The 13,333-nt window shown below is 38.6% G+C and overlaps 1 protein-coding gene across 1 annotated transcript in view; it reads left to right on the plus strand.

The window, feature by feature from the left end:
* The window catches only part of LOC126183371 (liprin-alpha-1), a 1,187,054-nt gene that overhangs the window by 1,094,832 nt on the left and 78,889 nt on the right, over positions 1–13,333 (plus strand). Inside the window, exons 19-20 of the mRNA XM_049925301.1 lie at positions 8,281–8,444; positions 12,951–13,131. Coding sequence (XP_049781258.1) covers positions 8,281–8,444; positions 12,951–13,131 — 345 coding nt within the window. The remainder of the gene's footprint in view (positions 1–8,280; positions 8,445–12,950; positions 13,132–13,333) is intronic.

Consider the following 13,333-nt stretch of genomic DNA (forward strand, 5'->3'; position numbering starts at 1 on the left):
AAACTGAGTATCACACAGATGTCTTTGTACTTCATTCCACTTTTCCTCAGCACTCTGAACATGTCTTGCCAAATAACATTATCAAATGCCTTTTCCAGGTTTACAAAGGCAATATTAGTTGGTTTATTTTCTGTAATTGCTTTTCAATAAGGAGTCTTAGTGCTAGAATCGCCTCTCTTGTTCCTAATCCACTTTCACTTCAATTCTCTTCGGAACTATTTTTATGAGAATTTTTGATGCATATCATATTAGGCTTAAAGTTTGCTACTGTTCACACTTTTTAGCTGCTGCCTCCTTTTATATAGGAACAATGATGCATTTCTGGAAGTTTGTTGGTATCTCTCCTCTGTTATACACTCCTGAAAATGGAAAAAAGAACACATTGACACCGGTGTGTCAGACCCACCATACTTGTCCAGACACTGCGAGAGGGCTGTACAAGCAATGATCACACGCACGGCACAGCGGACACACCAGGAACCGCGGTGTTGGCCATCGAATGGCGCTAGCTGCGCAGCATTTGTGCACCGCCACTGTCAGTATCAGCCAGTTTGCCGTGGCATACGGAGCTCCATCGCAGTCTTTAACACTGGTAGCATGCCGCGACAGCGTGGACGTGAACTGTATGTGCAGTTGACGGACTTTGAGCGAGGGCGTATAGTGGGCATGCGGGAGGCCGGGTGGACGTACCGCCGAATTGCTCAACATGTGGGGCATGAGGTCTCCACAGTACATCGATGTTGTCGCCAGTGGTCGGCGGAAGGTGCACGTGCCCGTCGACCTGGGACCGGACCGCAGCGACGCACGGATGCACGCCAAGACCGTAGGATCCTATGCAGTGCCGTAGGGGACCGCACCACCACTTCCCAGCAAATTAGGGACACTGTTGCTCCTGGGGTATCGGCGAGGACCATTCGCAACCGTCTCCATGAAGCTGGGCTACGGTGCCGCACACCGTTAGGCCATCTTCCGCTCACGCCCCAACATCGTGCAGCCCGCCTCCAGTGGTGTCGCGACAGGCGTGAATGGAGGGACGAATGGAGACGTATCGTCTTCAGCGATGAGAGTCGCTTCTGCCTTGGTGCCAATGATGGTCGTATGCGTGTTTGGCGCCGTGCAGGTGAGCGCCACAATCAGGACTGCATACGACCGAGGCACACAGGGCCAACACCCGGCATCATGGTGTGGGGAGCGATCTCCTACACTGGCCGTACACCACTGGTGATCGTCGAGGGGACACTGAATAGTGCACGGTACATCCAAACCGTCATCGAACCCATCGTTCTACCATTCCTAGACCGGCAAGGGAACTTGCTGTTCCAACAGGACAATGCACGTCCGCATGTATCCCGGCCACCCAACGTGCTCTAGAAGGTGTAAGTCAACTACCCTGGCCAGCAAGATCTCCAGATCGGTCCCCCGTTGAGCATGTTTGGGACTGGATGAAGCGTCGTCTCACGTGGTCTGCACGTCCAGCACGAACGCTGGTCCAACTGAGGCGCAGGTGGAAATGGCATGGCAAGTCGTTCCACAGGACTACATCCAGCATCTCTACGATCGTCTCCATGGGAGAATAGCAGCCTGCATTGCTGCGAAAGGTGGATATACACTGTACTAGTGCCGACATTGTGCATGCTCTGTTGCCTGTGTCTATGTGCCTGTGGTTCTGTCAGTGTGATCATGTGATGTATCTGAACCCAGGAATGTGTCAATAAAGTTTCCCCTTCCTGGGACAATGAATTCACGGTGTTCTTATTTCAATTTCCAGGAGTGTAGATGGACCTAATAGGTTTAAGCTTCATCATTTTCATGCTGTCACCAGCATTCTTTATTAGTTCTGCAGGGATGTCATCAATACCCATTGGTTTGTTGTCCCGTAGTTTTTTTAGAGCTTTGTCAAATTCTTACAGAATATCATCGGCCTTGTCATCTTCATCTACTTACTATTTACAAGAAGCAGTAATCTTGTGTTTTGTAAGATATATATGTAGATTTAATTTATGTAGACACTGATAATAATAACACATTTCATAAGAAGTGGAGCACCATACGGAATCTTCATAAAATATACACTACTTCTTCATAAAATATACACTTCTTAATATGAGTTAAATTAAAGGTATATTCACTCACATCAACTTAACCCACCCCTCCCCTGTCCCCTCCCCATCTCTCTCTCTCTCTCTCTCTCTCTCTCTCTCTCTCTCACACACACACACACACACAGTAGTTTGGTTCTGGTATCGTGTTGCACACTGTCATCCCAATAAATAAACTGACTTTCCATTTGAGAAGTGAGGAATGCATATCTGAAATGAAAACCCAAAACTCAGTTACAATATTCAGTGGTAATCTCTTTTTTAAGCTTAATTGATTCACACATTTAACATTTGATTGGAAAGTTATCTATTTTATGTGTCCAATAAGGGGAAATTGTTCAGTCCCAGCGTTCACATTGACAGTGATGAGAATGATGAGAACCCCACTAAAACCTCACCTGTGGCTGATTTTCAATTGTTCCCCTTCCTCCTTCATTTCTTATAACAGGTAGCTGTTTGTACATGTAGATCACAGTTGCATGTTTTTATCCTCATAACCTTCCCCTATTTTCTTGAAAAACTGTGAAATGTTGAGGAGTGCTTATAATCACTGGAACCTTGAAAATCCAAATGTTCTGATATTATATAATCATGTCCTAAAGTGGCTCTGTTTTTGAGTGTTGGTACTTAATCTGTCTATCAGCCAAGTTAGTCTTTCTGTGAGTGCAACAATATTTTTTATCTCAGTGATAGAATTTATGATTCCAAAGGGGCTTCTTCTAACTGAGTTTATTAATATCCTATGTTCTGTCCTAAGAGCCCTGCTTGTCTGATAGGAGCTTTGCATCCATTCTGGTTCCCTGTATTCAAGGGCAAGTACACCTAGAACCTTTAAGTGTGCTCCAGTTTTACATTTAATGTTGCAGTATGTCTTCTCCAGGTAAGAATAAGAATTGCCACCACATTGTCACAGTGACGTGGGACCCACAAAATGTAGGAACTTTTGTGATTCCAATGGATTTTGCCTCCTCATGAGGAGTAAGTAATTTGTTGGTGTGTCATTATATTTTCATTGTTTTCTGCCTTTTGGCTTCTGTTTTCATGTTCAGTTTCTGTGCCCAAATAGTGATAACTGGTTCTTTAGGGCATTATATGCAATTACATAAGGCTTAACCACCATTTGTATCTCAGTTTTCTGTATATTCATATATTTATTATTTTTGCAACATCAAAATTGCACCAGTGCACAATATTGTCTATGTACATGGTGTTAAACAAGAAGTTTCCCATATTCTTGTATGGTGGGGTAGATAAGGGGTGCGAAAAGTGTCACATGTTGGGTAATCACTATGAAGGTCATGGAGAGGCCATGTACTCATTTGAGACAGCATTATTAGCACCTGACAGTGTTCAAAAGAGGCCTAATTGTGGGTCTCCGCTTGGCCCATGGTGAAGTCGTGCAATATCCAAATATTTGGGGAATTTGGATGTGGCAGTGGCCCCAATGTTTGACTGTATCGAAACATGAGAACACGCATACTCTCCATCAAGGTTCTGGTCAGCTACATCTGTCCACTACAAGGGAGATTGCCATATTGGTGCACCAGAAACGTCATAACCCCTTCATATATGAACAGCCATTTGAGAACTAGTAATGGACTCCCTGCAGCATTCTGTGTCATCCCAAACTATTAATCAGAGACTGTCAGCAGCAGCTGGACACTGTCCCATGTGTAGGCTGCCATTAACACCACAACACAAATTACTCTGTTGGGAGTGTTGCTGTGGCCAGAAAATGTGGATTGCTGATGAATGGCATTGCATTGTGTTCAGTGATGAATTGCAGTTTTACACTCCCCTAGATGACCGTTGACAAGCATGGCTCTAACCTGGGGATAGATCCCATTCTTCCAATGCATGGGAGATGCACAGCAGTGTTACTCCTGGTGCCAAGGTGTGGTGAGCTATTGTGTATAACTTAAAGTTGTGACTGGTAGTGATGAGGGAACCCTAATGACGAAATGGTACGTAATCAGCAGTCCACGTTTTCTGGCCACAGCAACACTCCCAACAGAGTAATTTGTGTTGCGGTGTTAATGGCAGCCTACACGTGGGACAGTGTCCAGCTGCTGCACCCTTTCCAACTGAATCAGTGCATGCATCCAGGCCAGAGGAAAATGCAACGTCATACTGATCAGTGGACTCATCATGTCAAGTTCCTTGTAAATTTGACATGATATTGAAATCACTGAAATAACATCACATACACTTCCAAACCATGAAGTCTTATGTCATTTCATTTCCTCCTCCCCTTCTGAGTGCTTCAAATTTTTTTTTTTTCGGGTAGAGTTGAAGTTCCAGTGCTGAGAAAATGTTATGGGTCAGATACTGTATTTTATTAGTTTTTTATTCTATTATTTCTATATGTATATATTTATAGACATTTTTGAGAAATCCTGTATTAACACATTATTAACCTCTATTGATTAGAAATTTGTTGATTTATGTTTGTCGTCATTATGCTATACGAATTAAACCAATAAATAAGGAAGCTATTTTCAAATTCTCAATACTCATTGATGAGGGGGAAAAGTCATAGACGGCGAGAACTTGATTCTCCGCGGCCAGCGACAAGTTAAAACTAGTGTCGCTGGCCGGCCCCCCACCCGCCCCTCCCCTACTTCCCCTCCAGCCGCAGCGCTTGGTGCGCTGCCAAGAGCTACGAACAGAAGCGGGGTGCAAGTATAGGGAACTTTATAAGAGAGGTGTACTGTATTAAAAAAAAAAAAAAAAAACAGTAGTAGAGTAAGACATGCTTTATTAAATCAAACATTACAATAATAAAATATTATATCTCCTTGGACTACACAATCATTACCAAGGGAACCACCACTTTTACACCATACAAATACATGTTCGGAACTTTCAATCTTACGACAAACACGGCTTCTTAATACTAATGGTTCATCACTTGAAAGGTAACTTCCTCCATATGATGAATTTGACTGATGAACAATGTTGAATGTCTTCCAGGCAATGACATCTCTAGTTGGAAATGAATCCAAAGAACTCTTCTTGGCATCACTACTACAAACAAATGCTATAGTAATCCAACCATTACCAGTTCCTTGTACAGACATGGCCCATCCATCTGTGCGCTCCTTGAAATATAGAAGCCTCGTCGGTTGACTTTGGTGATAGATTAACACTCTTACAAACTTTGAAAACAGATGGCCTAACTCTCCTCCTCCTAACGTAACGTCGACTCGGCATCGTGCGGCTGCACGTGCGGCTGCAAATGACCTCATCCGGCCTGCGCATGCTATTTATAGCCATCTTTGGATTCATTTCCAACTAGAGATGTCATTGCCTGGAAGACATTCAACATTGTTCATCAGTCAAATTCATCATATGGAGGAAGTTACCTTTCAAGTGATGAACCATTAGTATTAAGAAGCCGTGTTTGTCGTAAGATTGAAAGTTCCGAACATGTATTTGTATGGTGTAAAAGTGGTGGTTCCCTTGGTAATGATTGTGTAGTCCAAGGAGATGTAATGTTTTATTATTGTAATATTTGATTTAATAAAGCATGTCTTACTCTACTACTGCTTTTTTTTATATATATATACAGTACATCTCTCTTATAAAGTTCCCTATACTTGCACCGCGCTATATCTAGATTTGCACCAGTCTTTCCCTGCTGATAAAACCCCATGTTATTGACATGCACTCTATGTTGTTCTTTGTGTCTTCCTGTCTACAAACACTTGCATCTTATGTTAGTTTTATTTGGAACATTTCTTTATGTTCATATTTGTTTACCTTCTGTGAACATTTCTTTCATCTGCCTTAAAGGAAAAAAACAGTTAAAGGCAATTAACTCTTCAATTTTATTTCTTGTTAACTGGATCAAACTTGCAGCCATTACCTACTAGCAAATCTGTAATTGCAGCCCATCTCTACTGAGGCATATGTGTAAGTGTGCCCCAAGAGTTTCTCTCTCAGCTGTTTCAATCAGTTTGTCAATCACAAAATGTTGACTTCCTCTTTTGGAACCAGAAGGAAATTTGTCTTTATAATACAAAATAACTATACAGTGTTTTGAAGAAACATCTGAGCAGTTTAATTTTGCTCAAAGTTGCCTTTTGTTCATTCTTTAATTCAATATTTCTATGTGTGTGGACGATGATATCCTTTTCCTTAAACAGTCTGGTATATAGTTCGTCTGTACACCATTTTGGCCTACCACTGTTCCCTAAACACATAAAAGGAAAAGTAAATAAAACAAACTCATTGTGAACAACTGCTGTGGACAGTGAATTTGATAAATACAGAAGTAACTAAGGATTAAAACCGCTGCTCTTAACCAATGAGACACCAAAGGTAAAGGAGTCATTATACTGAAGTAGGAGGGAACAATGCTGCAAAGTTGTCATGTTTTGTTCAATAGTATTTTTCTGGTCCAGTAGTTCTTTTCTTACTCATGAACTTTTCATTTTTTTCTACTACAGGCTTTTGGAAAGAAAACTTTTAGCTACAGACTTTTTCAGATTCAAACTTCTGTGATTATGTGCTCCTTGTATTTTATTGTAGATGCTATGAACTAATATAAGTCTTTCTTTAGTTTTGTGTTCTTGCTGTGCTGAATTACAATTTTGAGTTGTGTGTTATGTTATAGATTTTCAAAGGCAATGTTTTTCTTCAGAAATGTAACATTCATCACAAGTGGGTTATAGATATTTTCTCAAGTGTGCCTTGGTACACTTTAGTTCACAGTGAGCAACAAATGCCTCGTATGATCTGTAGCAAAATGCTAACAGTGTTAATTTGAACTGTGATGAAACATTGATGTTGGAGCAGAAAACTTAAGGTTTTTGACTGTTTTTAATGTCTGTAAAAATGTTACAGAACTAAAAGATGATATTCAGGGATAATACTAGAAGCTGGTGCCTATTGTTTGGCTGCTGGGTCATAAATATTATGATAGAAAACACATTGTTGCTGCACATCATACAGAGAAATGAAACAAAATGTAAAAAGAATATTGATGGAACATTTCTCACTAATTTCGGCATATAAGAACAGAGCAAAATAATATTCATACTAAAATGGACAACTTTTTGAATGAAGTCAACTTTTTCTCTATAAGGCTTTTAGCCATATATGGTCATGTATTAATTATGACCGGATGTAGTGTGTAGAGTGCTAGTGCGTGAGACAATGTGAGCCCGACTTAGATAAGATCTGTGTGCTGATTATTGACTGCTACGTACTGCTCTAGTACATAGAAAAACACACACACACACACACACACACACACACACACACACACACACACGGGGAGTTAAGCAATTTTACATGCATGCTCAGTCGAATTCCTGATTAGTTTCCCATTTATGCCACAACAGACAAACAGTAAAGTATCCACAAAAAAAACCACATAACAGACTTTATATAGTTTGTAGAATAAGTACATACATGGCTTCCTTATACTGAGGTATCAATGTGGTATCAGAAAAAGCATTTGGCCACAGAAACAACTGCCAGCTCCATTGTGAGCGCAGGTTCATCGAATGTGGATCTCACAACATACATGACCCTCCCAGAGGAAAAATAAATGACAAAACTGTTGCTATCACAGTTTGGCAGTGATGTTCATACTGTGATTCTTCTCTGATATTTTTATATTCTTTAAAGGCATTTAGGGGGGAGAAATTGGGTAAAATTTGCAATAGTAACATTCACCTTCTAGAGGAGCAAATGTGTGAAATAATGTTTTCCACCCTACTGCATGTTCTTGGTAAAAGCGTGGTAGCAGTTCACATGCTGTTGCTCAGAAGGGGATCATAACTTAGTTACAATGTTGAATTTGTGATTTGCATATCAGTTCAGTCCTCTGCTCAGTGCTCAGTTACAAGTTAAGTAGTGGTTTGCCATGCCATCCTTCCTCGCCCTCTTTTCCAAGGATTTTTTATTAACATGTTAAATTTTTGTGTCATTTATTATTTACCTTCAGCACTGTGTACGTAGTAGTTTTTGTTAATAATTCAGGGGCAATTTGTAATAACTTGAGATTTTTCGTCAGTGCCAACTAAGAAAGGGCAGCTGAAAATTATCTTGAACACCCTTCTACAGTGGTGTTACATAATTGCTTTAGCTATCTCTGCATGTAATTCTATTACTCCTTGGTAGCATAATTTCATTAAAAATTCCATTACTGAAGGTGCAAAACTTGTTACAGTTGCAGCTGGCTGGAGAACTGTCACAGGATGATGCTGGCAGCACTACTGGCGTTCCTGTCCCAGGATCAGCAGAAAGTGGTGCAGCAAGCCCTCTGACAGCTCGCTCTTTGCGCCTTGAACGTGTTGCTCAGGCTCTAGCACAGAGCCAGGAGGAACTTCGCAGGTAAGTCCCTGAACCTGATTTACTACACAAGTCAGTCACAAATTCACTGACCTGAAAAATAAAGAACTACAACTGCCACACGAGTAATAAACTTTCTGCGGTCCTATATGGACTGCACACAGTATACAGGCACACAAGTGTAACTAATGTGCTGACAATACAGATGTCCTTCTTTGGTCACAGGCGTACTGGCTCTGGAGTAGCAATGCCATCTCCTGGACTTGCTCTAAGGTTAGTTGTTGTGTCAGAAGTTGCATGTTCTTTTTTGTAGCATCTCTTGTAAATTGTATTTGGTCTCTCATATCAAAGGAGATACAGTAGTGCAAAAAATTTCTGATACTTAGAATTTTCATTGACACTTTCTTAGAGTAGCCAATTATAAATACTTTTGATCTTGTTAAATCACTGGCTTAGTAAGGGACAGTAATAGCTTTGTACTAAATGCTAGTTCTGTCACGAGTTTGAGTTAATAAAAAAAATAATTTTTGGATCTTTCATATGCTTACTTTTCATATAATAATTACATTTTTCGAGTTATCTGTCTTGTCAAATGTGCAATCTCATGGCTACCTCATGAAAGTACTTCTCTTCTTTAAATATTTCATGTTACATAGGTTTAAAATCATTGAGGAAGCTGATGATAAATATTATGCCTCATAGGTGGTCTCTTATGGTTCTCATTAACATATGTAAATTTTTCATTGCTGTGGGTTGACAGAGAAAAGTTTTTAGGGTCTTATGAAATGATGTCTCATAGTGTGAAGCTCTTTTCTGTTGATACAGGATGTTGGAAACCGCTGAGTAGTATACATTTGGAGTTAATAGGAAGTGTTTACAAGAATTCCAAACCTTTTCGTTCTAAGGAGACCATATTTGCATTTGATTCTTAACATAACTGACACAAATGTAAACTGTTCAGTCCAGCTTTTCATATTTACTTTTCAGTCTTCATCTTTTTGATAGTGTGTTTCACTCCCATTGATTGGATTGTCTGTAAGATTATTTCCATACACACGTGAGTTCGATTTTTATTGACAGTGCAACTAAAGACTAATAATTTTAGCTGAATTGGTTTTGTTCACTTAGTACTGATACCTCAACACATTCATGGTAAAGAATATGTAAATACTGTATTTTATTTTTAATAATATTGATGTTACAAACAGGAAAGTATTTACACTACTATTACATGCAGGGGTGAAGTATCTGTTTGACTATCCTGAATAGTACCTATTCAACCATCCTGAATAGCAAGGACCATAGCTTATTTATACATTTCCAACTGACGCCATAAAAAATAAAGATAGGCAAAATGTATACTAGTTTAGGTGGCTCACTAAGCAGTAAAATGTTTTACTTTAATGAAATATGGTGAAGAAACTATACATATTGCATTTAGTAGTAAATAAATTGTAACATATTAATCAATTTTCTTGAAATTCTATGTTATTGTTTGTTCACTATTCCTGTTGAAAGCAGTTTCCTTTCCTTTCTGAAAGCAATTGGCTTAGCAGATGTCAAAAGAATAGTTGCATTCAGTTTTTATCATAAGATTTAATAAATCTCTTGCTTCTTCCACGTGAAATAGAAATTGTGATGTATACCATATTTTAAGAAGTATGGAATAAGGTGAATGTGGTAACATGTTAGAAAGGCATTTAAAAATTAAGAGAGTTTGTGGAAACTAACAACAATAAGTGTGAAAGTCATGTTGGAATATTAAAGCTGCAATTCACTGCCATCAGTTGTGTATCTGCTTTACAGATATTTAGCAAAGAAAAGTTAATCTGTTTTACTGTTATTTAGCAAAACAAAAGCTACAATTTGTAAAATATTTATATAGAAGATATTTGTTTCACATTAGTTTAATGCAGTGCTGTCTAATCATATTTTCCTTGTGGAGGCTCTTAAGAACCTCTTTGTAACTATGCAGTGACTGTATGTACATTCATTTCTCCTAATCTGATTTTCATTTTTGAATCCTTGTTTCACACATATTACTTGCATTTTACTCACTGAATTGCAGCTTTAATTTAAACTTGTGGCATTTCTTTGTTACCTTGTAAAGTTATTTGTGGCAGAAATAATTTTCAAGTTTGAGGAGTAAGATTTTTAAATTAAAAGTAGACTTGTTACATCGCTGTTTTTATTAAACTGTCTTAGGAAAGCTAAAAAAAATTAATATGACACTAACTCACCAATTTTTGCTCAGTAGAATCTATGCTACTTAAAATAAAGCTCATAGCTGTTCTCTTGAATCATTAATATGCCGGTAGCTGACATCTGATGTTGTTGTCGTGATTTTGAAACGTACCTTACAGTAACTGAATATGAGAAAATGTAAATTTCCATTTGCTTAATCACATGCTACTGTATGATTGAAGCATATCTGCACAAATAGGCTTCTGTCATAAACACACTGCTGAAATGTAGTTACCATGCTTATAATTATAGCCATTTCCACACATCTAAATATTTTCTCTGTGCATGTATCACTTTTGCATTTGCATCACTTTGTATTTTGTAGTTTAGACTACTTCATTGTTACAGTTAAAGAAACTTTTTGCACTGTTTCTATGATTTCATTCTGCATTCAGAAGCATGAAAAACTAGATAGAGCCATCACCACAGCTATGTCACAGCTCTGACATCGAAACAATCTTGCAGCCATAGAGCAGTTTACTGAAAGCTCATTGCAGTGAGTATGCTACATGCTGGTTGTGATGCTATAGTACCAAGTGAGGTGGTGCAGTGGTTAGCACACTGGACTCACATTCAGGAGTACAATGGTTCAAACTTGTGACAGACCATCCTGATTTGGGTTTTCTATGATTTCCCTAAATCTGTCCAGGCAAATGCCAGGATGGTTTCTTTGAAAGGGCACAGCTGATTTCCTTCCCCTTCCTTGAAACAATCCAAGCTTGTGCTCTTTGTTTAATGACCTTGGTGTCAGTGGGTTGTTAAACCCTAAAACTTCTCTTCTTGAAAATATGCAGTGAAATAGATTTTTTTTATCAAAGATCTTTGCACAGAGTTTTTCTCTCTCTTACCTTTGTTCTAAATAGAACAGAAATGTGCAGTGCAGATTATCTGGACACCACTGTTGCAAAAGTGGGTTAGGTGCATATTGTTTGCTACACATTATCCTAACGTTCCAATGCACTAACACTATATTATTTTATTGTTCCATTAAATCAGAACTGATATTTGAATTGTCAGACATTAAAACTGAAATGGCCAAGAATTTATTTAGTTATTTTTAAAAGGTGTTGATTTGGCTCTTATCTTGCTTGACCCAAATGAAAGACTATGGGAGCATGCACACATGCGAAGTCCAAACAGTTGGTTTCCTTGTCCTCACAGTTGCAATAGGACTTCAATTTAAACAAATCTTGATTCAATTTAAACAAATCTTGATTCGATAAACAAATCTTGATTCGATAAACAAATTTATTTGTGTATGTACCATGGCTGTACTGGAGATTTGTGTGTTAGGAAGCTCCATAATCTCAAATTTCCCCCTTGAACTGTCTTACATTTAAAAAATACTTTCTGTTTGAATGAAAGCACCAGAAAGTTTCAGCCCAAATGTTTAGGTAATTTCTTTGGTTTTTATTTAAGTAAAGAAGATTTCGTGTGTTTAGTGGATATTTATTATAAAGCTGTCGCTCTACTTGTAAAATAAGACGCCTCTTGATTCTGTGTTCAACAGATATCTATTGGACATAAGTCTTTTCCTGCCTTTTAGCTGAGTGTATCGTGACTTTTCCACTAGTTTTGTGCATGCTTGCCATACCCGTGAAGTCTAAACAATGTGCAGTAATTCGTGGAAACCTGTCTACTCATGTTTCTCACACTACATTTGTTATCTCTTCAGACTGGAATATAATCTGGAATTGCAGAAATGCTAGGAATTTTCCCATTTCGTCTCATCAGATTATCTTGCAGCATTTTTGCTGCATTACCACCTGGACTGATTCTTTGTCACAATATGCTTAAATGACTTTAAGCGCTTTATGCAGATTCTGAAATATTTTGTTACAATTTAAAATGTCGGCAAAACATTTATACAAAGTGGATTAAACACTGATGTTGAGGAAAGAATGTTCTTCTGAGTTCTTTATAACTGGTTGCTCACATGTAGGAATCAAAATTTGTTTGCATTCTTGCAGTAGCAAAGGCATTAAACACTGGATTAAACTATAAATAAATTTTAAAAATTTTCTGTAATGATGTAACTCCATTGCAGTTGCTCTTCTGGTAATTTGAGATTACATCTTGATCAGTTTCCACAGTTCCCTAGTGGTCTGGCGTTTTGCTTTTATTTGCAATAACTGAAGAAATTTAAATAAATGTGGCACCAGAATGAAATGTGATATTGTTCTGCCTTTATTTGTTTTGTATTTTTGGAAGGACTGCCCCAGAGTTGGCAGTTGTATATATTGGTGACATGGCTGCTTATGTGGTGATGGCTGATGTAGAGTAGTGAGTGTGTGTGTCCAGCAGGCCGGGGGGCTACTCCACACCTCCCTCCCCTCTGTCTTCTCGTCACAGCAGTCAAGACTCGCTGCACAAGAATGCTACCAGTACTACACCTGTCAGTGCATCAGCTGCAGCTGCTGCTGCTGCCCAGAAGAAGAAAGGCATCAAATCTTCCCTCGGTAGATTTTTCAGCAAGAAAGAGAAGGTCAGTATTCCTTATTTTGCCTTTTGATCTTAGTGCTTTCTTCTGTGTCAATATAATTTTTTTATGGAAAGAAATTAATCATAGTAAAAACTTCCAAGGGCTTACTCATGTAACTGACAGTCAAATTGATATGTATGAGCATTTAAAAACAAAGATAATTATTTATTGAAAGTCATGGTTCTTTTCTTTCTTTGTCATCACA

This window comes from Schistocerca cancellata, chromosome 4 (genome assembly GCF_023864275.1).
Source record: "Schistocerca cancellata isolate TAMUIC-IGC-003103 chromosome 4, iqSchCanc2.1, whole genome shotgun sequence".
Classification (NCBI taxonomy): domain Eukaryota; kingdom Metazoa; phylum Arthropoda; class Insecta; order Orthoptera; family Acrididae; genus Schistocerca; species Schistocerca cancellata.